General features: G+C 43.3%; 1 protein-coding gene across 1 annotated transcript in view; it reads left to right on the top strand.

The window, feature by feature from the left end:
- Positions 1–26,639, top strand: part of Glg1 (golgi glycoprotein 1) — a 105,478-nt gene extending 78,839 nt beyond the window's left edge. Inside the window, exons 12-26 of the mRNA XM_021632520.2 lie at positions 1,918–2,055; positions 5,100–5,186; positions 5,947–6,009; positions 7,058–7,171; positions 8,278–8,366; positions 10,090–10,207; positions 11,120–11,212; positions 14,351–14,488; positions 16,060–16,183; positions 17,213–17,355; positions 17,535–17,636; positions 18,543–18,650; positions 19,956–20,076; positions 20,832–20,938; positions 22,088–26,639. Coding sequence (XP_021488195.1) covers positions 1,918–2,055; positions 5,100–5,186; positions 5,947–6,009; positions 7,058–7,171; positions 8,278–8,366; positions 10,090–10,207; positions 11,120–11,212; positions 14,351–14,488; positions 16,060–16,183; positions 17,213–17,355; positions 17,535–17,636; positions 18,543–18,650; positions 19,956–20,076; positions 20,832–20,938; positions 22,088–22,255 — 1,713 coding nt within the window. The 3' untranslated portion in view covers positions 22,256–26,639. The remainder of the gene's footprint in view (positions 1–1,917; positions 2,056–5,099; positions 5,187–5,946; positions 6,010–7,057; positions 7,172–8,277; positions 8,367–10,089; positions 10,208–11,119; positions 11,213–14,350; positions 14,489–16,059; positions 16,184–17,212; positions 17,356–17,534; positions 17,637–18,542; positions 18,651–19,955; positions 20,077–20,831; positions 20,939–22,087) is intronic.
- The last annotated feature ends 687 nt before the right edge of the window (positions 26,640–27,326 follow it).

Below are 27,326 nucleotides of genomic sequence, written 5' to 3' on the forward strand. Positions count from 1 at the left end.
TATCTGGGGAAACATTTCTAAGTTTTCTCATTCATTTTTCATAATTCAAATTACAAATGGACAATTAAATTCTGCTGTTCTAACTTTATTTAGCTTTGAAGTTTCATTAGATGCTTTTAGCTGGGATACAAATGGTTCTTTAGGCTTCTGCCTTTGGCACCAAAATATAAATGATTTATATTAATGGGACTCACTGGCAGTGCACTAGTTGGAGCAGAAGCTTCCATACAAGCTTCTTGGCATTACCCTGCCGCCCTTTGAGTATCTGTGTGAGCTTAGCTGTCTTCAGGGGCCGCCCAGACGTGTTGCGTGCTCTCATTCTGAGACCCTGTTGAATGGATTTCTGCATATGTTACAGACTGAAGCCATGTTCCTACTTCATATACCTGAATACACATGCCCCTCTGTCTTGCCTTCAGAACCAGGAAGTACAATTAGAAAACGTCCTGGAACTAGCTCACTAGACCAGGCTGGCCTGGAACTCATAGAGATATGCATGCTTCCACCTCTGGCCTGCTGGGATTAAAGGCATGTGCCACTGCTGCCCAGCTCAGTTTTTATTCTGGCATATCTGATGTTTCTATATCCTGGTATCTCTGTTAGTCATTCAGTAGAAGGTTCTTTCTTTTGTAAATAAAGAATAGAATCCCTTATGCTAACTTTTTAGATTTTTTTTTCATTACATTTTTATTCTGTGTTCACACACACGCAGACAGACACTTGTTTTTCATGGTATACATGTAGAAGCCAGAAGACAACTTGCAGAAGTCTGATTTTTTTTCACCATGTAAAGGTATCTTTGGAGATACCTTTATCCACTAAGCCATCTCGCCAAACCCCTTGGTAAAGAATACTTTTTAAGGAATTGAACTGAAATTCACAACATAAAATTAATCCTTGTAAGGAAAAATTCAGTGGCTTTTGATACATTCACTGTGTTTTACAAATATTGTCAAAATATTCCGTGATTCTGAAAGGGAACTCTTTGAGCCTGACTCAGTGGATAAATGTGTTTGTGGCCAAGCCTTATGCTCTGAGTTCAGCCTCCATCACCCATGTACCAAAAGGCAAAACCAACTCCTATAAGTTGTCCTCTCTGTCCATACATTCCATGGCACTTACACAACTACTGTACGTGCAGGCACAAATAATAAAGAAATAGATGTAATTTTAAAAGATGAAGTGAAACCACATGTCCACTAAGGAATTGTGTCCCTGTCCTTACCTCAGGTGTGTGTGTGTTTCAGGATGCGAAGCTGACTATATTGTACCTATTGATGACACCTCTTTTAAGAGCGTCCATAAGCAATAGTGTTCACCTGTTTCAACCTCTGCTTATTCTGTGTAATTCTCCTATAATATATATTATATAGAATATATAGCACTGACTGTATATTATAACTGATGTTCTGTTATTTCCTGCATGCAGCATGTATGTGTAAATCTTGCCTGAATCAGATCTAATATTTTACTCATAGTCAGAATCCCAAGGTAATGTTGTAAATGAACCCTAATTTGAGCAGATCTAATTGACCTTTTTTCAGGGTACTTTCAAAACAGGATGCTCTTTTTTTTAATAGATTAATGAAAATGCTGACTTTTAACTACTTGTAGAGATTTGAACTTTCTGGTTTTCAAGGCAGGGTTTCTCTGTGTAGCCTTGGCTGTCCTTCACTTGCTTTGTAGACCAGGCTGGCCTTGAACTCACAATGATCTGCCTGCCTTAGCTTTGGGATTAAAGGTGTACATCACCAGGCCTGGCTGAGATTTGAACTTCTACCAGCTTTAATTCTTATCCTACAAAATATGATTTGGTATAGTTTGGGGGATAAACTGCAGGACTATTTATTAGTTTGCTCTGTCTAGGAACCTCATGTATTTACTTTTAAAGTGTCTTGCTCATTCTTTCTCATGTAGCTTTCACGAGAATGCCGAGCCGAAGTCCAAAGGATCCTACACCAGCGTGCCATGGATGTTAAGCTGGACCCTGCCCTTCAGGACAAGTGCCTGATAGATCTTGGGAAATGGTGTAGCGAGAAAACAGAGACTGGGCAGGTTGGTGACAGGGTTTCCATTTGCTTTTCCCAATCATAATGTTAGTGACTTACATTTAATGTAAAGTACTCATGAAGTCTGTCTCAGTGTTTGCTGGTGTGATTTGATATATTTTCAGTGTTCTTTCTAGAAGAAACCCACCAGAGGCATTTTATTTTGCTTTTTGTGTAAGAACAGTTATATTCTATTATGGTTTCTGTTACTTTTAGAGTTGATTATTTCCCTCTTTGTGTAAAGTTTAGAACCAAGGCACTATGAAGATGGCTCAAAGGTTAAGAGTGCCTGATGCTTTCCCAGTTTCAGTTCTCAGCATCCACATAGTTGCTCACAACTATCTATAACTCTAGTTCCAGTGGTTCCATTGCCCTTTTCTGACTTTCCAAGGCCCAGGCATGCATATATTGTATATACATATATTCAGAAAAAACAGATATATCTAAATTGAAATAAATCTAAATTTTTTTAAAGGAAATATTAACACCAAATTATATCCTGTTCTGAAAGTACATAAGATTTTGTGATAGGAATTTTTTTGTACTAGATATTTTTCTTTCCTCATTTTGACTCATTTTTAATTCATTTTACTTTCTACTTTTTACTTTATTTTCTAGCATTTATAGACTGAATTAAATCCTTTCATGATAGCAAGGTATAACACATTCATTCATACACACACACACACACACACTTCTGCTATGCAACAGCAGATAATGTGCTTGCCCTAGAACAGCCCTATAGGATGCATGAAAATGGAATTATTTTCTACAGTTGAGTAAATTGAGGCTCAGAAAAGGAAAACTTCCTTATTAAAATCTCAAGACTAATTCTAACTAAGCAGTCATTCTGTTATAACTTCTCCACAAAGAGCAAACCAGAAAAGAATTTCCTCAATACTTACGTGCCTGCTGTGACTGGTCTCTAAGACTGTGTCTAATTTGGGGAAAGTGTGACTGAAAGTTATGAGCAAGACAGTATGTCTTCATCATGGAACAAGGTAATCAATGAAGAGTAGGTACTTACTTAGAGACATCCTGATATTATAGCTAGGCCTTTAGGCTTCAGTTATACCATGACAGAATTTTCAAAGTCACACATAACTAGACATGGTAGCACATTCTGTAATCTCAAGGACACTTGGGAGGTGGCAGCTGGGCAATCAGTTCAGAGATAGCCTTGGCAGCTCACATCTTTAGTCCCAGCCCTCAGGAGGCAGAAACAGGTAAATCTCTGTGAGTTTAAGACCAGCCTGGTCTATGAGATCTTGTCTCAGAAAACAAAAATAACAACAAAAAGATAGTATTTGGCTACATAGGGAATTTGCAGCCAGCCTGGGCTGCCTGAGATTTTGTTTCAAACAACAGGGACTTGGACACTCAGTCCAGTTGGTAAAGTATATATTGTGCAAGTATAGGTTTGATCCTCAGCACCCAAGGGCAAGAGCTGGGTGAGCTAGCTCGTGCTTATAATCTCAGCACTGAGTGAAGAATCGGGCAGATCCCTGGAGCTTACTGTGAAACCAACATAGCCAAATTGGCAACCCCCACATCCCATTGAGAGACCTTGTCTCACAAACAGGTTGGACAGTTTCTAAGGAACAATACCCAAGGTCAACCTCTGGTCTCCATATGCATGTGTGCACACACCTAGACATGCACGTCATGCCTACACTTGCATGTAGTGGGGAGAGGACACAAAGCCCTACCCTTCCCTGAAGATTCTTTAGTTAATGACTGTGAAGAGATTTTTTATTATTATTATTAACATATTTATTGAGCTGTGGTCTCATTATGTAGCCATGGCTGGCTTGGAACTTGCTACATAGACCAAATCTCTTCGTACACAAAGAGATCTTTCTGTTTCTTTTTGTCAGTGTGTAAAGCACAGGCAAAAATCCCAGGAGCTATCAAGTCCTCATGTGCCCGCTGGCTTTAAGAGGGCCCCTTGATATGGGCTGGGTCAGAATCTCCACTTATTTGCCCTTAAAGAATTTAAAGAATGTAACATTTGTCATTCCCTGTGAATTTATTATCCAATGATCATTATCTATGTATAACTTCAATGTGCTTGCTATGCAAACCTGAAAACATGAGTTTGGTGGTTGCCACTAAAATTGTAAGGAAAGGACCAAATCCCAAAAGTTGTCCTCTGACTTCTTCATGTGTCCCTTGATGTGTGCACATGCACACACATTCATACTCATAGCATTCACATAATAATAAATTTTAAGTGACATTTTTTTAAAGATTTTATTTACTTATTTTGAATGCTCTATCTGTATGTACACCTGCATGCCAGAAGACAGCAGTAGAAGGTATAGACAGTTGTGAGCCACCATGCGGTTGCTGGGAATTGAACTCAGGACTTCTGGAAAAGCAGTCAGAGCTCTTAACCACTGAGCCATCTCTCCAGCCCTTAAGTGACATTTTTAAGTGTAGATTTTAAATGGATGATAAAATATATGATCAAGACATATTGAAAATGGAGTGACAGGATGTTAATAGAATAAAATAATAGTTTGTTCTTAAAGGGTCTGGAGAGATAGCTCATCAGTTAAGAGCACTGGATTGTCTTCTGGAGGATGAGAGTTCAGTTTCTAGCACCCACGTGTAGCTTACAACCATTTGTAACTCAAGTTCTAAGGGATCTGACTCCTCCTTCTGTCCTCTGCTGCCTCCAGGCATAAAAGTAGCATATAGACATACAACCATGCAAAAATCTTTACACATAAAATATTTTTTAAATAGCCTGCTAAAGTTTATAGGCTGAGGCAGGCCCATAGTTTGAAGACGGCTGAATAGCCCCTGTTGGACTTGTAAATTTGGCCTTCTGAATTTGCACGACTTATTATATTAGTTGGCACTCAACCACCGTGTTACGTCAGCAACATGTTATATATCTTAGTTTTGATCAGATAAAGCTTTGTGTTCTGTTTAGTGATGTAGTTTTAAAGGGAAGGAAAATGAGTACAGCAGGAGCAGAGACTGTCCCACCTCCCCTGTTCACTTACGTGACTGAACACCAAGAGCTTGCCTTTTTATGTGCAGGAGCTTGAGTGCCTCCAGGATCATCTGGATGACTTAGCTGTGGAGTGCAGAGACATAGTGGGCAACCTCACCGAGTTAGAGTCCGAGGTAAGTAGTAGTGTATAGCGCCCTGGCCATTATTACTTAGCGTTTTTGTTTCCATGCTCTTGAGAGTAGAGATTCTCTGACAGTGAAAAGAACACAATCAGTCTTTCCCTACTTACTTTTTAAAGAAGTACATTGTACTGAGCCCTGACCCCTTCTGCCACAGCTCCAGAAGAGCAACCTATACAGTTAGTTCTTCTGTTTTTCTGCACAGTTATCAGACCTTTTCACACTTGAGAAAAGTTGTCTCCTGAACTTCAGGTCTGAATCACATTTAAAAACAATCTAAGCAATCATAGTCTCTTATCCCTAAAGCTCTTTTAGTGAAGTCATTCGGTACCATTTCTATGCTTAATAACATGCTGGAACTTCCAGTTATGAAAGATTGAGCACATGTTATACCTGTTATACCCTGAAACCTACTAAAGTATTTAACATGAGATTAAAAAGTCTCGTAAATGTAGACAGTACTGTTCAGAAATAGAGAGCATAAAAACTTCAAAGGATTTGCATGTTCCAATATTATTGCCATATACTTCATCTTCCCTTAGTTCTGCCTCTTCATTTATTCAAGTTGATAAATGAAAGGATCTGCCTTCCAGGCATGGTGGCACGTGTCGGTACCCAGGAGACAGAAGCAGGCAGATTTCTGAGAATTCTAGCTGTGGCTACATAGTTAAGATAAGGACACACATACTTATGACAACATCCTCTATCCCTGGCTTTGGAAAGCAGAGTGATTAATCTATTTTATCTTTTACAGGATATCCAAATAGAAGCTTTGCTGATGAGAGCCTGTGAGCCTATAATTCAGAACTTTTGCCATGTAAGTGAAATCTGTAGGAACAAGGATTACTAACAGAACCAAATTCAATGGAACTTTGGGCCCCAGGGATGTAGGATCGTCTCTGTCTTCAGTGTACACTACTCTTGAAAGCTTTAGCAAATAACAGTTGGAACTGAAAACAAGATGGAGGGAGAGGCCAGCATCTGGGATCGCTGAACCTGATTGCAGTGGTAGTAGCACTCTGTAGAGGAGTGCTGTGTGGCTGGTGGCAGCGGATGAGATGGCTTCGTAAGAGAAGACACAAGAGGAAAACTCCAGGGTTTGGCCGGATTGCTTCTCAGGAACTCAGCACTGTCAGTGGCTCCCTTCCCACTGTCTCCAATACACCTCAGTGCTGAGGGACATTTTACCTTATTTCTTACTTGCTGTTTACCTAGATAGTGGAGGTCAAGTACATTTAGTAACCTGAAGATCTGATAGGCAGGTATTATCCCTAAAGCTGCTGCTGGCATCGTAAAAGGAAATAAGTCAGGGTTAGGTCCTCACAGCAGATGTTCCTGAGTCATGAATTTTATTCTGCTGAACTTTTATCTTTTCTGATGTCTAAGGATTATTTTTGAAGAATATATGATGTATCTCTCTTTTGAAGGCTTGGAGAGTCACTCCTATTCACATTTTCCTGGTGGCATTATAGATTGTATTGTGTTTTTTTTTTTTTTTAACTTTTTTTTTTATTAATTACAGTTTATTCACTTTGTATCCCAACTGTAGCCTCCTCCCTCATCTCCTCCCATGCTCCTCCCCAAGTCCACTGATAGGGGAGGTACTCCTCCCCTTCCCTCTGACCCTAGTCTATCAGGTCTCATCAGGACTGGCTGCATTGTCCTCCTCTGTGGCCTGGTAAGGCTGCTCCCCCCTCAGAGCAGGTGAACAAAGAGCAGCCACTGAGTTCATGTCAGAGACAGTCCCTGTTCTCATTACCAGGGAACCCACTTGGACACTGAGCTGCCGTCGACGACATCTGTGCAATATAGATTGTATTGTTAATTATTACAGATAAAGTGTAAATGTGTACTGTCGTTCCCAGGATGTTGCGGACAACCAAATAGATTCTGGGGACCTGATGGAGTGTCTGATACAGAACAAACACCAGAAGGACATGAATGAGAAGTGTGCCATTGGAGTCACTCACTTCCAGCTGGTTAGTCAGTTTTCTCCCTCAGCTGCTGGGGTGATTAGTGAACATCTTCCTGCTTTAGAACAGCCAAGCAGTTGTGCTCTTCTCATTATGTTCAATTACGTGAAACTTTTCTCAATAAACGTGACTTTTTTCGGCACCTAGCATGCAGCGACAAATGAGACAAATTTCTAGAGAACATGCATTATACAGCAGATAAAAGCAAGAGAGCTGGCAACTCCTACTCAATACGCTGGGCCCTGAGTCCTCTCTTCTGCTCTACTGTATTCTTCTGTTCTCTATTTCTTTTCCCCATTGTGTACTGGGGAGTGAATCGAGAGCCTCACAGTTCTCCACTGTACTCAGTCCCTACACAGCATGTCTGCCTTTTTTCTTTTTAAATCATTCAGTTGAGATCTACCATTTGAATAATGTGGTTGACCACACTCTTTCTAGTAACAAGACGGTGACCAGTCAGTCAGCTGAGTTATTAACTGCTTCTCAGAGCATGTAGCCCTCAGGCTTGCATTCTGTTATGTTAATAGACTCCTCCCTGCAGGAACCTAGACTCTAGTAAAAGATGGCAGAACAGGTACAGTATATATCATGGCTGCACAATCTGGGGTGATTCGAGGAAGGAAAACAAAGCCAGAGCAGGGGTTGGAGAATGAAGAGACTGACTGCAAGAGGAGATACCAAGATAGAACCTTGAAGGAAGTGGCAGCACAAACTATGTGAGACTCTGCCAGAGGAATGCTTTGGCATAGTGAGCCCAGATACGTGATTTAGAAGACAGAAGACCAGTGTGCTGTCACAGGGGGAGGCATGAGATCTTAGCAGATTCTACAAAGACTTAGGAACAGGTTGGCCACAAACTTGCTGTGTATCCAAGGATGGCCTTGAACCTGTAAATTTCCTGTGCTGTGTCTGTGTCCCAAATGCTGGTGTTATGGGCACACACCACCACACCTCATTTTTTATGGGATGCTGAGGATCAGTCAAACCCAGAGCTTTGGACATGTTAGCCAAGTTGCATCGTCAGCCTGTGTGTATGACCATGTATGGATAAAATGTTACTCACTGCTGTTAATTGTAATTTGCCACAGCTGATTTTCTTTCTCATCTTTCAGGTACAGATGAAGGATTTTCGATTCTCTTACAAGTTCAAAATGGCCTGCAAGGAGGATGTGTTAAAACTTTGTCCCAACATAAAAAAGAAGTACGTATCTCTCATTTGATTGGTTTTGCTGCCCAAGCCTCCCTCAGGTACTGAATGAGTATTCCAGTTATGCGGCCGTAGTGGCCCAGAGCCCTCCTGTGTCTCTCTTTGCTAGTGTAACCAAACTGTGCATTGTCTGCACAGACGTGGCCACAGCTTCCTACAGTCATGCTTGTTCTCAAAAGAAAAGCCCCTGGAGTATGGAAATACTCTTGATTTTTTTTTTTTTTCTGAGTTCAGAACTGCCTGTCTGAATCACTGTAGGAAGTACTGGGAAAGGGCAGTTTCTGAACCAGCTTCTTGCTGCATCACCCCAGTGTGTCATCTCTGCAGAAAAACAGCACACAGACCTCACTGAAGTAGAGCTTTAGGGAGGAAGTAGACTCGACTTGCCTGGGAATTATGTCTTAATGAGGAAACTGATGAGCTTTGACAGCACAGCTGCCCCAGTCTACAAGTTGTTTTTGGGAGGAGAAACATGTTGCTAGAACACAATTTCCCTTCCGGGAACAGGTTCCCATTTTTGATTTTTCTTTTCCTTTTTCCTTTCCTTTCCTTTCTCTTTTTTATATAATTTTTATATTAATTACAGGTTATTTACTTTGCCTTTCCTTTTTCCTTTTCTTTCCTTTCCTTTCCTTTCCTCTCCTCTCCTTTCCTTTCCTTTTTCTTTTTTCTTGATATAATTTTTATTTTTTATTTTAGTTACAGGTTATTTACTTTGCCTTTCCTTTTTCCTTCATCTCCTTTCCTTTTCCTCTACCTTTACTGAATATTTCACTTTTAGTATGTGAATGTTAAGAGCACCATTCTTTCTGTGGTCACATTGTTTTTAATAAATAAGCATTGAATATTCCCATCACATGGGCTTTGACTCTGTTCCAGTCAGAACAGTAATCCTCATTCAGGCTACTGTCTGGCTTCTGAAGGTGCAGGGGGCCATGATCTAAAGCCACAGTGAGTGCTAACGAGTAAGACGGTACCAAGCCCTGTCTAATCCTTCCCTATACCTGTATGCCCATGACAAGGTTCAATTTATAATTAGGCCAGGAAAACAATAGTTAACTAATTATGGACAGTTGGGACGGCATATATCAATAATCTCAGAGCTCAAGAGACTAAGAAGAATATGAGGTCCAGGCCATTCTGGGATACGTTATGAGATGAGACCCTGATTTTTTTTTCTTTTTATTTTAAGAAAAAATTAAAACAATATACTATATTAAAAGTTATCTGAATATAGAGCTAGGTGGCGCAGGCCTTTAACTACAGCACTCAGGCAGAGGCAGGTGATAGTTCCAGGACAGCCAAGGCTACACAGAGAAACTCTCCCAAAAAAATTTATATGAATATAGATGTAATATCTATAGCTCTATACATAGCAGTCTCAGCATACTTTTTTCCCCTTTTAAATTCAGAACTTTTACCTTTTCAATTACATGAAGTTACTGTTAAGTGTTTATTTGGCAGGTCCAGATTGACAAGGTCACTGCTGCTAGTCTTTTTGAGCCATTGTTAATAGGGGGGCAGTTAAATTATTGAACACCACAACAGTGGGGCTTATAAGGAAAACATTTAAAACACAGCATGCGCACGTGCACACGCGCACATGCACACAGACATACGAGTACTGCATAAATAGAGTGGTCCCTGCCCTGTTCTGACCCAGTGCTTGGGCATTCACCCCACTCCTGACAGTCTAATGCCGTTCTTTCTACTGCAGGGTGGATGTTGTGATCTGCCTGAGCACCACGGTACGCAACGACACTCTGCAGGAAGCCAAGGAGCACCGGGTGTCGCTGAAGTGCCGCAAGCAGCTCCGTGTGGAGGAGCTGGAAATGGTAATGCTTCCAGAAACCACAGGACCAGTGCTTGATCAGCTGCGGGGTCAGAAGCGGGAGAGGGTTTCTGCTACCGTTGTGAAGTATGAGGCATGCAGTAATAGTTGAAAAGCTTTCCATATGGCATTAGCTTCTCCTTTACTGTTTCGAATTTTGTTTTAAATGATAGAACACTTTTCTACGACACAGCAATGGAAGGCAAACTGGATTTCACTCAAAGTGAAATCATTGCTGTCCTTGGCTCAGTACTGTCCTCAAGGACAAGTCTTTCCCTGTCTACTCAGGTGTCCTTGGCATCAATCACTTCATCATAAGGCTGGTCCTCTGTGGCTGCAGGATGGCTACCTGAAGCAACCGAACTACCTACTTCACCTTTTATCTCCAGCAAGAAGGGGGAAAGAGAAATCTCGCTTCATCTTGAAATAAAACCCCTTCCCTTAAACTGAAGTCTGTCAGTTTGGGGGCTGTAGATGCCCCCCAGGGAGCCCATTGAGGCAACTGAAGAGGGGGAATAAGGGGACAGCCTCAGCTACTGTTACCCTTTGACAGTGTCTTGTTAACACTGCTGCCACCTGGAGAAGGCATTAGTCAACAAAGAAGTGTATAAGAATTTGACATCTCCAGAGCGCTGGAGAGGTGGGCTAGTGGCTAATAAGGCTTGCTTCTCTTCCAAAGAACCCGGTGTCAGTTCTCAGCACCCACAGCAGGTATCTCATGCCTTTTTGTAACTCCAGCTCCAGGGCGTCTTGATACCTTTGGCCTCATCCATGTGTATACCCACATGCAGGCAACACATAACCACATATAGTGTAAAGCAATACAAGGAAGCCTTCAGTGTTATAAATGCATGTTTTAAGCTGCGTCTCCAGCTTAAAAATCTCTCACTTTCCACACTGGCTCCCTCTCATGCAGACGGAGGACATCCGTTTGGAGCCAGATCTGTACGAAGCCTGCAAGAGTGACATCAAGAACTACTGTTCTGCAGTGCAATATGGAAATGCTCAGGTAGTATTTTTTTTTATTACAGAATCAAGTCAAGCTACCATTGCAGCAGCCAGGTCCTCACTGATGAGACAATAGCGGCCACATCCTGATACCCTTTGGGTATCTCAGAGTGTTTTTCCCAGTTTCTCCCCTGCACCTGCTCTGCCTAGGAAGCTCCTGGTGAACCTTCACATGTTTCCTCTGTGTGGTTTCCCCAGTAACTCCACATCTGATTTCACCCAGCGTTCTCCTGCACATGTCTCTTTTAGGACATCGTGAATGCTGGGTTAGCACTCTCCTACTGAGCTACATCCTTACTCCTCTCTTTCCATTTATAATTAGAACATATTAATTGTTCAAAATAACGTGTTTTGTGATTTGTTTATATGTGTATTATCATATACCTTGAGCGTATTTGCTCCTTTATTCAACTATCACAGCCTACCCATGATTTGCGTTTTCTTTCCTCATAGCCCATCACACAGGAATTTTTGTGTGTTTGATTTTTAGGACAAGGTCTCATGTTACCTGCCTAGCCTCAAACTCTCTAGGTAGCTTAGGGAGGATGGTCTTCTACTACTAGGCTACCTGGCTTAAACCACCTTGCCCAGCACTGCAGGGAGATCTTGTTAGACACTAAGTAAGATCACCCATGGATCTTTTTTTAAATACACAGAAACAAAGCCCAGAATCTCCAGGGATAAAATGCAGGTTTTCGTGGTGTTGTGTTGTTTTTTTGTTTTGTTTTGTTTTTGGTTGTTGTTGTTGTTTTTGTAAATGTCTGCTTATTCAGCTAGGCTCTGAGATCCTTTCTTCCCCAACTTGTATCTGTGGTTGCCAATGCAGAGTCTGAGTTCTTTGTTTCTCTCTCTGTCTCTCTGTATCTCTCCCTGTCTTCTTCCTGCCCTGCCTCCCCCCTTCCTCCCTCTCTCTCTTGCTCACTTGCTCTTTCTCTCCCCCGCCTCCTCTCTTTGTCTCTCTCTTTCATAATCTTTCTATTAGGTTTTAGTTTTCCATTTGATGATGTATAATTTTGATGAAAATGAGACCAGACAGAATCTTGTTTTTGTCATAGTGGTATAATAATATGGTTTGGTGCTTTGTATTTGATTGTTAATTATTTTTCCCCCTGAGGTCTACTTGCTATCTTTTACATGCAGACTTACCACACACCCCAAGTAATGCTGTGTAACCTTGCCTCCAAAATTATCCCTGATTGGCTAATTAAAAGGCCTATACCTGGGGAGGGCAAAGTGAGCTAGGCATAGCCAAGGTTTTGGGCTTAGAGGACAGAAGGATCATAGGATTGGGGACAGACAGGTATGAGAGGAGAAGAAGGAAACTGGACGGACATGGGTTAGCATGGAGAGAACCATGTGCCCAGGAGGATTGGCAGTGTTGGAGAGAAGAAGCCCAGGTAGAAAGTATATGCAAATATTTATGAAATTATGGATGGGATGTAGGACTGGGAGGTAACAAGGTAGCTTAGGAAGTTTAATGTCTGCCCAGTCCCAGGTTTAAGACATATTAAAAATACAATAGGTGTCTGTGTCCTTTATTACTATGGTAACAGATTAATATTAACTGCTGCAATAATTATAGGCTCTTAATAATAAATATAGTCTTCTTATTTTCTACAATGTGGTGGACACTTGTTAGAAGAGAATCTTCCTCTGGGCACCATTCTTTCAGACACTGCTTTGCTTTTCCTGGATTTCCTTTGGACAGGTGGTGCTCCCAGGTCTGTCCCCAGTGTCCTTTTCACTTTTTTATTAATGCTTTCCAGTCTTGGTTACTTTGTTTTGCATTTGAGATAATTGCTAAGCTTAGCCAGCCAATAATCAAATAATCATCCAGTTAATTATAAAATAATCATTCTTTAATTCTGTGTGTTTGTTTGTTTTGATTTTTCAAGGCAGGGTTTTGCTGTGTAGCCTTGACTGTCCTGGACTCACTTTGTAGACCAGGCTGCCTCAAACTCACAGAGATCTGCCTGCCTCTGCCTCCCTGAGTGCTGAGATTACAGGTGTGCACCAGCTTTCTTTGTTTGTTTTTGAGACAAGATTTCTCTCTGTAACCCTGGCTATCCTGGAACTTGCTGTGTAGACCAGGCTTGGTTCAGACTCAGAGAGGTCCACCTGTCTTTGCCTTCTGAGTTCTGGGATTAAATAGGTGCACCTCTACTGCCAGGCAGTTCTCTCATTCTATAAAGAGCACCATTTGGGACTTTACACATTTCTTAAATCTCTACTTGCTTCTTTTCATAACTATTATTCTAGATTCTTGATTATTGTTTTCTTCTATATTGATCCTATGACATTACATCTATTTTTGCATTTTTCTTTGAGTAGTCTTATTACCTTTTCCCCTCAGGTTTGAGTCCTTGGTTAATGTATCATTTCTTAAGGTGTCAGTGTGCTTTAACTAGTTGATGGTTTCTGGTTGTGCCTAAAATTCTTCAAAGAAGTTTCATGACTTAATGCTGCAGCCCTGGCTTGGTTACCCATCTGCTTTTCTTGGTTACCTATTTTTATATCTAACCATTTGGTATGGTGTAGTGAGGAGATTTCAGCAATATACTCTTGCCTTAAAGACTATTCCTTGTCACTTTTAACTGCCACTCAACCTTTTCTGTCATAGCTTTTCATAGTCATAAAAGATTGGATCCAGTTCACACTTGGCATCTAACACAATTGTTATATATGTTGAGTTTAATTAAATCTCTAGACTTACACCTGCTCTCTAGTCCAATGTGTGCTCTACGAGGAATCCTAACAAGGACTGGCTCAAGAAGGCAGAGGAAACACCAGAAACCCTAAGTGGCTTTCCTTTTAGATTCTAGTACAGCCTGCTAATCACCCTGAATTTTTGTCAGTTGGTCCACTGTTGGCCCTCTAAGGTTGTAAATCCATGTGTCTAATTCCCTTTAATGAGAAAGTCCTTAACTTCTATTGCCTATAGTTAGAAACAAAAGGTCCTAGGATAGAAAAACACTATAGTGTCATTCACTGAACTGAGTATTTCAGTCAGAAGAGATGGCTTTCAGCCCCTGGTATACTTCTTAACCATAATTCTTACATTATACATAACTGTCAATTAGTAGATGAACTATCAATCCCAGATATACTTCCGAACTCAACCACAACTTTTATATTATAGATTATTGAATGTCTAAAAGAAAACAAGAAGCAGTTGAGTACCCGTTGCCACCAGAAAGTATTTAAGCTACAGGAAACAGAGATGATGGACCCAGAACTAGACTATACACTCATGCGAGTCTGCAAGCAAATGATTAAGGTAAAGTACTAAGTGCAACATAAATGTCAATAACAGCATGACCCCTCCCCTTCTTGTACCCTGTTAAACACAGCCAACATGGTGATTCCCTCAGCTGGGGTCTGCAGTCCAGTAGCATTGTCTTCACCTGCCACATTGTTAATTTCTGAGCCCCCAGAGTGTCCATTAGCATGTCAGGCAACATGGATGCTGCCCAAGTTGGAAAAATCGCAGAGCTAAGCTAACTAGCTTTGCTTTGACAAAAGCATAGTTAACTAGGTGGCCAGGACAGGTATGCTGAGAAAGCCACAGTTCAGTGTCCTTGTCCTGTCATCTCCATGGTCAAGATGGGGCTTTCTTTTCAAGGTCTTCAAATTTTATTATTGTATGCCTGCATGTATGAATGGGCACCATATACATGCCTGGGACCTGTTAAGACCAGAAGAGGCCATTGGGTTTCCTAGAACTAGAGTTATGGGTGGTTGTAAGCTGCTGCATGGATGCTTGGAGCCAAACCCAGGTTCCCTGCAAGCACAGCGAGTGCTCTTAAGTACGGAGCCATCTCTAACTTGCAAAATGTGTTTCAATTCTATACATTCTTTTGCTTCAAACAATCCTCCAGTGGATGTTTTCTGGTTTTGTTTTTCGAGGCTTCTCTGAGCAGCCCTCACTGTCCTGGAACTTGCTGTGTAGACCAGGCTGGCCTCAAGGTTACAGAGATCCACCTGCTTCTGCCTCCTGAGTGCTGTGATGAAAGGCATGTGCCGTCACTACCTGGCTTCTAGTGAATTTTCATAACCTATATATACAAAGAAATTAAACTTAAGAAAATGCAAAGAATCTGTAATCTAAAACTCATTTCAGTTTTCCTTTAAAATAGCTGATCCATCAATAAATGTCATTGGATATTAATGTTTATTTATTTTATGTTTGTGCATGCATGTACCAAAGAAAAGGGGGAAGGGAGGGAGGAAGAACATGAACATTAAAACAAGCCAGGAAGACATGGTGGTGAAGGGTCCTAACCACAGTTTGAGGCACTGTAACCAGACCAGTAGGTTAACAAGTAGAGGCCCAAACTGAGCTCTGATGTAAGAACAGTAATCAGTATATAGGGGCTAGCCTCCTTGTTTGGTAAATTATAGCTCCTACACTTAAAGTAAACCACATGTATCTTTACCTCAGATCCATGCTCACATTGGTTAATAGTTATTTCCTAACTTCTGCCACTGTGGTTGTGTAGATGAGGCTTGAAGGCTGGATAGCGCATAGTACGGTATTAATCATATTCACATAGTAATTGCACTCCATGAGATGGTGTGTACCATAACACCACCATAGTAATAGGAACCAAACCCGTGCTGAATGTAACCAGGCCTGGCAGACAGGAGTGTAAGAAATGCAGGAATGAAAAAGTAAAGGGGGACCCTGGGGCAGGGCACTTGCTAATGGTTAGCTATTCCCTGCTTACATCAAGAGATACCTTTGACTTGTGCTTTTATGAGTTCCTGGGCAGCTGTAAAAGCAACCATAGATATGTTAGTTCTTAGTTTGAGATAGCCATTTTTCATATATTTTTGTTTCCTTTGCAGCGGTTCTGTCCAGAAGCAGATTCTAAAACTATGTTGCAGTGTTTAAAGCAAAATAAAAACAGTGAATTGATGGATCCCAAGTGCAAACAGATGATAACCAAGCGTCAGATTACCCAGAACACAGGTACCATCTTGGCTCAGCATTCCTGGTTCATTGAGTGATGGCCCAAGGAGAACTGGCAGGGACATGTTACCACACCAGCCTGTGTATGAGCAGCATACCCTCCTCCTCCTCTGCAGGCTGTCCAGAAGAGTGGGCTGTTGGGAAAGGGGCTGGAAATCTGGACAGCTGCTCTTAAAAAACATAGAAAAGCAATCAGTATTAGGGTTCCTAGGAAAGGAAATTTTAGAAATTTACTCAAACTTCATGAGCACGGTCAATCATTTTCAGAAGGAAAATTTCAGTTCCTGACTGGGAAACCTTGTCACTTAGTGGACAAAAAGTGTTAGATAATTCTTTAATGATGCTTTCAAAAATATCTATTAAGGGCAAAGTTTCTGCTATCTGGTTGATTTTATTTATTTGTTGGTTTGTGTGTGTCTGTGTTTCTTGTGTTTTTGTTTGTTTTAAAATGTTGGACCACAAATTCCTGCAGAGTTGCGGCAGAGCTGAAGGGTTCCTGAGAACTAGCAAAATGCTCTTGAATTGAGTTATGTTGCTAATTAGCACCAACATTGGAAAATAGATGTGGCTGTACACACACTTATTCCCAGCACTTAAGAGGTTGAGGCAGGAGGATTGTGTGTCTCCAAGACTGTAACAGCAGGTCTGCTGCCAGGCCTTCCCTGCTCTGATGGGATGAGTCTGTTGAGCTGCAGGAAGCCCTTCCTTTCTTTGAAAACAGCAATCTTGGTGGGGTATAGTGACTTAACAAACTGATCTTTATATTTGTGACTGTTGGTATAGTAAGGGACGGTCGGTTTTTCCGAATCAAGGTTTCTCTGTGTAACCCTGGCAGACCTGGAGCTCATCCTGTGAATCAGGCTGGCCTAGGACTCAGATAGCCTCTGCCCCAACCTCCTGCATGCTGGGACTAAAGGTGTGTGCCGCCACCACCCGACTACTATGTCCCCTTTGAAAGATGAATTTCCAGAAATTTTTGAAAATTTACAGGTGAGCCGTTTTTCATCTACTGACGTGTTTTTACTGTAGATTACCGCTTAAACCCTGTACTGAGGAAAGCCTGTAAGGCTGACATACCTAAATTCTGTCATGGTATCCTGACCAAGGCCAAGGATGATTCGGAGCTAGAAGGCCAAGTCATCTCATGCCTCAAGCTGAGATATGCTGACCAGGTACACTGGCAGGGCTCCCTGTAGAGCTGTACTGGTAAGCGTTTTCTCCATGGACATCACTAGCATACTGCTGTTGTCCTGCGCCCTTTTTTATGCCTTCCCCAAGTTGGGGTGTGAGGGGTCAGGTCAAAACCCGATGTTCTCAGGTAGCTGATGTGTGCTCCCTTTGTCATCTCTAGCGCCTGTCTTCAGACTGTGAGGACCAGATCCGCATCATCATCCAGGAGTCCGCTCTAGATTACCGCCTGGACCCTCAGCTCCAGCTGCACTGCTCAGACGAGGTAGGCTATGGGTACAAAGGAGAGCTCCCCGGAAGAGGTGACAGGAGCAAAGTTCTTTACCATGCTTCTTCCTAACACAGCTACTTACAGCACTGCCTTGTAGGTAAGACCTCCAGGTTCTACAGAACGCAGAACCAGACTTGGCATTAGTTTGTTACTCTGCAGGATTGCTTCCACACTTCTCTGTCCAATAAGAGCATTTCGTTCTTTTACTATTTCTTCCACATGAATTGTGATCCTCTTTTATTAGTCTGGGTGGCCATTCAGAACCCCTCAAGACTTGCAGAAAAATAAAAGTGCTCTCCTAATGGCTCTAGTGCCTGTCCTTGGAAATCACTGGTCTCCCAGCTGGAAAAGGCCACCTAAGGCGCTCCTCTGTTTAGGTTGCTTACAACAGTCCAAAGAAAGTCATTTACTCTCTTCTTGGAAGATCGTGTTTGGTTGTCTGTGAGTTCATGTCATGTGCAGCACACGTCAAGTGGTAAATCTGAGCCAGGTGATAAGTGATTTTCTGTTTTAGAATTTTACTTGTCTGTTTGACCTTCTTTCTGTGGAATCGCAGAGCCGCCTTCTTTATGACAAGTTCTGGAACAGTGTGCCTCATTTCAGAGTTGGCAGTTTTGAGCTGTGGAAGGAGAGTAGAGGCTGGGACTGCAGGTGGAAGAGTGCACACTCCACGAGGCAGCCTTTGAGCTGAAGCTGGGCACATGTGTGGGAGGGTCAGCATTGCTGTGTTTAGAGGCCCGGGTTTCTGAAGACACTAGCATTGTCTATACTGTCCCTGAGAAGAGGCCTTCCAGAGTCAGCAACAGGCAGCATGTATTACCCAAGGCTGGTTGGACAGGGTTGTTCTTCTCTAAAAGCCAGTTGTTCCTCAGTGGGGTGTCCATGTTGTTTCCTGAGCAGATTGCCAACCTGTGTGCTGAAGAAGCAGCAGCTCAGGAGCAGACAGGCCAAGTGGAAGAGTGCCTCAAGGTCAACCTGCTCAAGATCAAGACCGAACTGTGTAAAAAGGTAGCCACACCCTCGTTCTTGCCTCAGCTCCTGCTTCCTTTCCTCTTTTTCCTTTTTGTTCCTTTCCATTATTTATTAGAAGAGAGCCATAGATTAATGGTCAAGGATCATATTATGGTTTGGAAAGAGGTAACAACATAGAATTCTAGGTAGGAAAGCTTATATTTTGTATTTGATTTTTTTTTTTTTTTTTTTTTTTTTTTTTAAGACAGGGTTTCTCTGTATAGCCCTGGCTGTCCTGGAATTCACTCTATAGACCAGGCTGGCCTTGACCTCAGAGATCCGCCTGTGTCTGCCTCCAGACCTCTGAGATTAAAGGCCCCGGTTTCTGAAGACAGTGAAATTGTCTCAGCTGTTCTTGCGGAGCAGGTCCATTCAGAGTCAGCTTGGATTTGCTTTTCAGCTTCTACCATTCCTCAAAATGTGGACTCAGGCATTTTTAGCAGAGGAGAAAAATACACTCATATCTCCCCCTTTTCTCTTCTTCCTTTTAATGCTGTAATACCCATTCCTTTGTAATCAAATACAGCTAGCCTGATCTACAGAGTAAGTTCTAGGACAGCCAGTACTACACAGAGAAACCCTGTCTTGAAAAAAAAAGGAAGGATAGAAGTAAAGTAGAACATTTAATAAATACAGAATATTTATTTATAAAATATTTTATTTACAAAAACTTCTCAACCTTGTTTGGTTGAGAAGTTGTCTTTTTTAATTATGTGTATGTGTTCTCTGCATGTGAATATGTGAACATAAGTGTCCAAGAAAGCCAGAGGTATTGGATGCTATGTGTACTAGGAAACAAACTCAGGTCCTCTAGAAGAGCAGCAAGTGCTTGTAGCCACTGAGCCATCTCTCCAGCCTCTTGATCAAGAAATAGAATTCAGAAGTTAATCTTATAAGCTGTATATTAAAATTCTCAGTCTAATTTTTTAATGTCACATTATTACTAAAGTAACAGAATAGCTATTATATCAATAAAATACTAACAAGTACATACTTGGAAATAACCTGGCATACCGGAATGCCCAGAACCCCTGCCTGATCATCTGGTCATGCACGTATTACCCTTTACTTCCCTTAGCCCTTACTGTATTTCCTCAGAAGTAGTTAGCAAGTTAAGTTGGGTGTCAAAAGTCTGCAATCTGTGTATATTTGGCTATTTTACCACCTGCCTATCCCAGAGTAGTTCCTAGCTCACCTTCCCTCTTTGGCCTGTTTGTTTGAATGTTCTGTAGAGTATTACAGACAAGAGACTGGATATATTTCCTCTTCAAAGCTCTCTCCACAATGAACTTCCCTTTTCAGGAAGTGTTAAACATGTTGAAGGAAAGCAAAGCAGACATCTTTGTGGACCCAGTTCTTCACACAGCATGTGCCTTGGATATTAAACACCACTGTGCAGCCATCACCCCTGGCCGTGGGCGTCGTGAGTAGTGTTTGTTCGCTGTCCTTTGTCTGAACATTCTTGGGAGGAACAAAGGCTACCTTTGAGTTACCAGTTGCAGCTCCTCTGTTTTGTGGCTATAGGTCAGCCATGTACAACATCTCATGTATGTCTGCTGGATGGTAAAGCTAGGTCTTGGTGGATATGAATTTGGGAATCATTTTGCAGGTTTGAACTGACCAGAGCCAAAGATTTAGTGAAACCAGAAATTTGAGGTATTTATAAGGGAATCAAAAACTCAGTTATAACTGAGTTACAATGGTGCACACCTTTAGTGCCAGTACTCAGAGCCAGAAAGAGGCAGACCTTTTTAATTCAAGGCCAGCCTGGTCTGTATAGAGATCTAGATAGCCAGGGCTACATAGAGAGACCCTGGATTTAAAAAAAAAAAAAAAAAAAAAAAGCTCATTCACTGCCATGTCCTCACCTTCCCTTCTCTACACTGAGCATCCCAGAGGTCATCAAAGCAGTGTGGCAGCTTCTCGGTGTCTGAAACTCACTGATAGGCAGCTCATTTGTGAGCCAGGGACAGCCAGTGAAAAGAAGAGGTGTTGGGGACCTTGCGCAGCTGCCACTGGAAGCCACGCACCTCACCAGTAGGTCTTGATAAAGGTTCTGAGGAAGAATTTGACTCTGTTGGTCCTGAAGAGCTGAGTTCCGAGATGCTTGGGAATCGTCTCAATTTTACAGAATTGTTTGTGTACAGTTGCAAACTTCTTACTCATTTGCTCTCACAGAGATGTCCTGCCTGATGGAGGCTTTGGAAGATAAGCGAGTGAGGTTACAGCCAGAGTGCAAAAAGCGCCTGAATGACCGAATTGAAATGTGGAGTTACGCAGCTAAGGTAAAGACATGGCACCCTCTTCTCCCAGTTTTCATCTCTGTGGCATAAGGCAATCTGGCAGTATGTGTATGCCAAAAACCAGGCCAGACAGGGTGACTCACAGTTGATTGTGCTAGCAAATCTCATTAATCTTATACCTCCCTACTCTGCTCTTACATATATGTCATGAACATAGGAGTCACCCAGGTTTCTCTTGATCATGCACTTGCAGGACGACACTCAAGAGAACAGTTTTATGTGTACTTAGGAAACCTTTGGTCCTGATTTTGTCATACTAGGCACCCACACTGACCCAGTGGCAGATGCAGTGGGAACTGAGGATGAAAAACAGTTAAAACATAAATGTCCACAGGTTGATTGGTGTGTGGTAAAGCCTATTCTAAGTCCTGATTACACAATGTTTTTGATGTGAAAATACTTACAATGTAGTACTTACTAAGTAAAGTCAAAATGAGAAACTTGATAGAGGGCAGTGTGGTGCTGCAGGCCTGTAATACCAGTGCTTGGAGGTTGAGGCAAGTGTGTCACAAGGTTGAGGCCAGCCTGGAATATACAGAAAGACCTTGATCTAACTGTAACAGAAAAGACAAAATGACACTTTATCTCCAAAACAGAAAAGGAAGGGAAAAAAAAACACAACATAAAACATGGTCTTAGCTTTTCACCTTGTTTTTCATGAAAGGTATCAAACACAGGGAAGAACATAGCTATATCTGAAAATCTGTAACTTTGTGGCAGTCATGAGGACCCCAGACTGCAGTCTTCAGTGTAATGAGGTCTTTGCTAGGCTGGTGTGTGCAGTCAAGTGAAGGCATGCAGAGGCGTCACCCAGGCCAGCATCATGTCCACAGCACAAGGACATGTTAGTGCCTTAACAGCACTTAAGGATGATGGCACCTCTTTGTGTCTCGGTGTTTCAGTAGTGTCGTGATCCAGAAACAGTGTTATAGCTCTATTGATCTCTGAGCTAAAAGCCAGCCTGGACCACATAAAGAGACCCCATCTCAAAAAACAAAAACAAAACAAAAATGTCTTAATGTTTAATTTAAAAAAAAAAATAATAAAGCTAGGAATTCAAGGGACAAGTTAGACATTGCTCTGCCACCTACACTGCACTCCTTCAGAGCCTCAAATTTCTTCTCCTGTCAGGTGGCCCCAGCAGATGGCTTCTCTGACCTTGCCATGCAAGTGATGACATCCCCCTCGAAGAACTACATCCTGTCTGTGATCAGCGGGAGCATCTGCATATTGTTCCTGATTGGCCTGATGTGTGGACGGATCACTAAGCGTGTGACACGAGAGCTCAAGGACAGGTAGAGCCGCCTGACCACCAAAGGAACTACCTGCCCAGGGCCCACTTTGTACAGCTTCCTGTATAGTGCACCCTCTCACCTCGCCCTTCTCAAAGGTGGCACCGACACCCACAGTAGAGCAGCATCGGGTGCCCACTGCATCGTCCCATCCAGACTTGGCCACGTCCTCAGTGTCCTCCGCCCAGCTGCCCTTGCAGCATCGGCAGCTGGCTGCTTTGGTGGTAGCCTTTGTTGGCAAAGAGTTTACCTGCCTGTAGACAATTCTGTCATACCAACAGAACTGCCGGTACTTCCAGAACTGACTCACCTGACCTGCAACTCAGTTTTTTTAAAAACGAAACAAAAACAAAAGACAAAAAAAAAATTTAAAGACAGGAAAAAGTGTATATAGCAGCACATCTCCTTCAGTCTTGACTCCGTAGGGCTCTTTCTTTCATGTAAATGCAGCAGGTGGCAGCAGGACTTGGAGGAGATGCACGTACCCAGTGCCTGATCACTGAAATGTCGGCCTCTCCTAGAAGCGACTTTGCCCACATCAAGGCAGGGGACTTCAGCAAGTAGTGGGGACACTAAGCCTGCCCTGGGACCTGTTTGCTTCTACCGCAGTGTGATGCCTTCCATTTCCTACCCCAGATAAGCCACTGCTATGCACAGTCCCATAGCAACAGGCATTTCTGTGAGCTCCACTTCAGTGCAGCGTGAACTTCCCTGGGTCAGTGGCAAGTGGACTAGGGAGGGAGCAGCAGTCTGTAAGCAGGACCGAGTCCGCAGCCAGCAGGGTCCCAGCAGCATCCTCCCCCAAGGTGGGATGGAGAGGCCTCAACTCTATGGACCCTGCTGGGGTACGTAACCTTTCGTGGAGTTGCCCTGGAAGTAGTTACTACGCTGGGGTGTGGGACTTCCAAGATGAGTGTGAGGGTGGCAGGGCAGGGAGTAACAGTGTTGGACACTTTGTTCTGAGCAGCAGTAGAGGCCAGAAGGGATGGCTTCTACAGATTTAGCATGTCTTGGGTGTGTGCATGGCAGCGGAGCCTGACTTTTTGTGCACACCAGGCAGACTTCCCCGACAAGCTCCTTTGTGCCTCTAAATGAAGGGATGTGGAAAGTGATTACATTAAAAGATGGAGGATTTTCTGGTTTTGTTTTAGCTTTCTGTTAATTTGCAGTGTGTTCCTACTCCAGTAGGCACTGGCTAAATGTTATATTTTGGTATTTGTCAACCTTCCATAATCTGAGCTTTACAGGAGCAGGATTCCCAGCCACCTTCCCTCACTCCTCCAGTGTGAAGGTGACAGGGCTGGGGCACCAGAGGGAGGAACCCAAGCATTGAAGCTCATCTTTGGTGAGTTTGGGCCATGGCGGTCACAGTGGCTGTACAGAAGGGTGGCATGTACAGTAGGAGATATATTTATATAATATATATTTTATTAACCTGTTAGACGTCCACAAAGTATTATGAATCATGTGCCTAAAACTGCCCACACAGACCCAGGCCCCTTTGCGGTGCCTGCCTGCTCCTGCCTCCCGCGGCACCTGCAGGTGCTGCTGCGCCTGAGCCGTGTGTGTCTTCCCTAAGCCGTGTCTGTTGTGGATCGATTGCTCCAACTTACTCCGTGTCTAACCTGACTGACATTCATTTGAATACTGTGGTTTTCTTTTCTGTTGCCTTTTGGTGGCAGTGAATTCCAGGGCCAGCTACATGTCCCCTGCGTAGGGTAATAGAAGTCACCAGGGGGAGCTGCTTGCTAAGCTACCTGGTCCCCTCAATACTGACTCCCTGATTCTCAGCAGCTGTCCTGGGATTCTTGAGTTTGAGGAGACTTAAAAGCCCTGCTCTGAAAACAGCACCTCCACTACTAACTGGCTGAGCCAGTCCAAAGGTCCCTCCCTCCCCAGGAGTCTCAGTGTTACACTGGGGCAGTAACCATTGTTGAAGGCAGCCCCCTGACATCTCTGTGGATCAGGGTCACATTGATGTCACCATTAGACTAGAGTAGGATCATTGCTCTGATCCCTGTAGTCTCCCTTCTGATGTGTGCTTCTAACATGTCTCTGGTACATCTATTTCTACACTGATAGGAAGCCTCACTGCCTGCAGCAGAATTGGAGGTTTGATGAGTTTGTTTCTTAAAATGTATGTCATTGGAAATGGTTAGAATAGAAAAGGTAGCTACCAGTGACTTGAATTGCTTAGTACAAGGAAGTGTTCGTCTTCCTCGGAGTAGTTCTGACTGGCTCTTGATGGTCCAAAGCCTGGTCTTGAGCGACTTTTTCTAGGCTATGTTTAGGGGATCCAGAGCTGTCTATTCTGTAGCTCATTGGACATAATGGAGTGGGCTCTTGGTCCTCATGAGTCAATTATGGGTACAAATTAAATTGACATGAACTCGTCAAGAACCCTGACCCTACTACACTGGGAGCCAAAGTCTGAGCCTTTCTTTCCACTGTCCTGTTTTCATTACTTAAGAATAGAAATAGTTAGGAGGGTTTAAGCCAAGGCTTCAGGCACTGCTAGGTCACTGTAGTCTAGCTTTGCCAGTTGATTTCAGTGTCTTGGGGTACACTTTCCATTGCTGCTTCAAAAAATTAGAGCCTCTGTGGACTGTGAGGTCAGAGATCTGGATAGTGAGCCAAGAGCCAGAAAAACTAATTTTTTTTTTTTTTTTTTTTTTTTTCTGATGGGGCTTCATCCACTGAAGGGACCCTCCAGGAGCAAGACATTTCTTTTACCAAGTCCCTGGACTTGACTGTTGCTGTTGCTAGGAATGTGCGGGCAGTCTGACCCTGGGAAAGCTTATCCTCTGCCTTCCAGAGAACATCTGGCTACCGTTTCCAGGCCTGGTTCTGTGGATCAAGTCAGCTTGCTGAGCCAGCGCATCCTTAGTAGGTAGGGGCACTCCAGGGCTACAGGTGCAGTGGCATTTAGTGATCACATGGTAACAGAGCCTGTTGCCGGTACCTTGGCTGCACCTCCTGCTCTTTGGATAGGAGCATCCATGCCAGCAAGGGACCAGAAAAATGTGAGGAACATTCTACTGTCCCGGATGAGTTGGCAGAAAATTATCCAACTTTATCGTGTCTTCCTGTTTCCTGAAATCAACTGATGGAGGGTGCCCTGCTTATCAGACACAGTAACATGGGGTTACGAGATTAGTAACCCCCTTCCTAAGAGAGCATCTACTCTAGTCTATCAGTTACTTCCAGAACTCCACGTCCTCAGAGGCTATGGTACCATTTCTGGGTTTTCTGAAAAGAAACCTTCCTTCCCATTCTTTCCCTCTGTCCCAAAACAACAAGCTTTCTCCACCTGCCCCAGGCTCAGCCAGCCCAGCCTGACACCTACAGCCTAAGTCGGGACCAGAGACCCGAAAGAAGGTGATGGCTTTTTAATCACACGCCTTTTGGAAGTTTGTGCTTCAGATTCTCATGAGTTTGAAAGCTCAGAATGCCCTTCTGGGTTTCTTACCATTTGGGCACACTTAGTAGTTTTGTAGAATATGACCCTCAGAGCCCAGGTCTCCTAACCATCTCTGCCCCACTTGGCTTCGGTTCCCAAAGGGCTGTACCTGATGCTCTGGCCTCCCATTCGCTCCATGTAGCTTTGGTTTGCCATCTGTGCACACTTGGTCTCTCCACTAGGGAGGGCCAGGATCACCTGTTAAGTTAATCAAGTCTAAAGCCAAATTTCCCTTCCTGCTACCCAGACCTCAGCTAACAGTGAGTTGTAAGCAACCAAGATTAAGCCTCAGGGTGACACACTCCCCTGAGCAGACAGTAAGACTGCAGTGGGGGCTCAGGGACTGCTTGTCACCCAGAACACAAAGATACAGTTGTCTGTGCAAACAGGTTGTGACAGGATCCTGACAGGGGTCTTCTGATGTCGTTACTCCCTACCTGGACACTGAGCACCAGGCACGGAGAGCTTCCTAGGTGAGGAGGCATGCACGCCATGCCTCTAGGTCATGTTTCACTTTTTCCAACACAAAAACTAACATGAGAACCTCAGAGCATGGGGCCCTTTGTTAGAACAGGTCCCAGATCACTTAGCAGCACAATGAGTGGCAGTGGGTGTCCTGATGGCTACTCCCAGCAAGCAGGTCAGTCCCCGCAGAAAGGCGGAGTGTACTGCAAGCGCTGTGCAAGATTGTGGGCCTCTAGCCTGGTTTTGCTCTTCATTTTTGTTTTGTTCTTTGAAAGAAAGAAAAGTACAATTAACAAGACTCTTTTGTAAATGGATTTCCTTTCTATGTATAAAATCCCTGCAGTTCCTTGTTTTTACATGTTGATGCTGTGTAATTTTGAGATGTTACTGGGACTCTGAACATAATGTGCATTTTTTTCTGTACAGATGAAATGGGAGAATTTAATAAAGAGTGTGCAGGTTTGTACCTGTCGGGCCCTCTCTACAGTGAGCAGGAGGGCTTTCTAACTTCTGCAAGCTAATAGAGCTGTGAGCCGACTTACACACAGACCTTCCCATAGGGTTGCTGGGTCCTGGCTTGTAGGGGCCCAGCAAGGTGAGACTGCAGGATTTGGGGGGAAAGGAAAACTGCTGTGGTGGGGTCGGAAGTCACATCTTGGGTTTCTAAAGTGGGGATGATCTGCCCTGAATTACTTATTTTTCCATGTGTTTAATTAAGGCTCTGCCCTGGGGAAGGCACAGGTGAGCCACATGGCCAGCTTGACCCTACAAGAGGTACCTGGCCTCAGTCCTTGCCATTATGACCTTTCTTCACTGTCTTGAGCCAGGGATCGGACCTGGATGTTCTTCCTAGGTCCTCCCCTCTGAACCTCCCATTCTCTTCAGAGCATCTAGGTGTTCAAGCTGGCAGCCTAAGGAGGGTGCCTGATAGCAGGGAACGCTTGAAGTAGTTTCGTCTGTGTCGCTAGCTGGGCTGTGTAGAGAGAGGAAGTGGGGAGCAGGTCTGAGTTTCCCTGTGTGTGCCCGGTGTTTGTAGAGTTCAGAAGTTATTGGATCCCCTGGAACTGGATTTACAGGGTGGCTTAAGATGTCATGTGGGTGCTGGGACCTGAACCTGGATCCTGTCCAAGAGCAGAAAGTGGGGGGGGGAGGA

This window comes from Meriones unguiculatus, chromosome 10 (assembly GCF_030254825.1).
Source record: "Meriones unguiculatus strain TT.TT164.6M chromosome 10, Bangor_MerUng_6.1, whole genome shotgun sequence".
Classification (NCBI taxonomy): Eukaryota; Metazoa; Chordata; class Mammalia; order Rodentia; family Muridae; genus Meriones; species Meriones unguiculatus.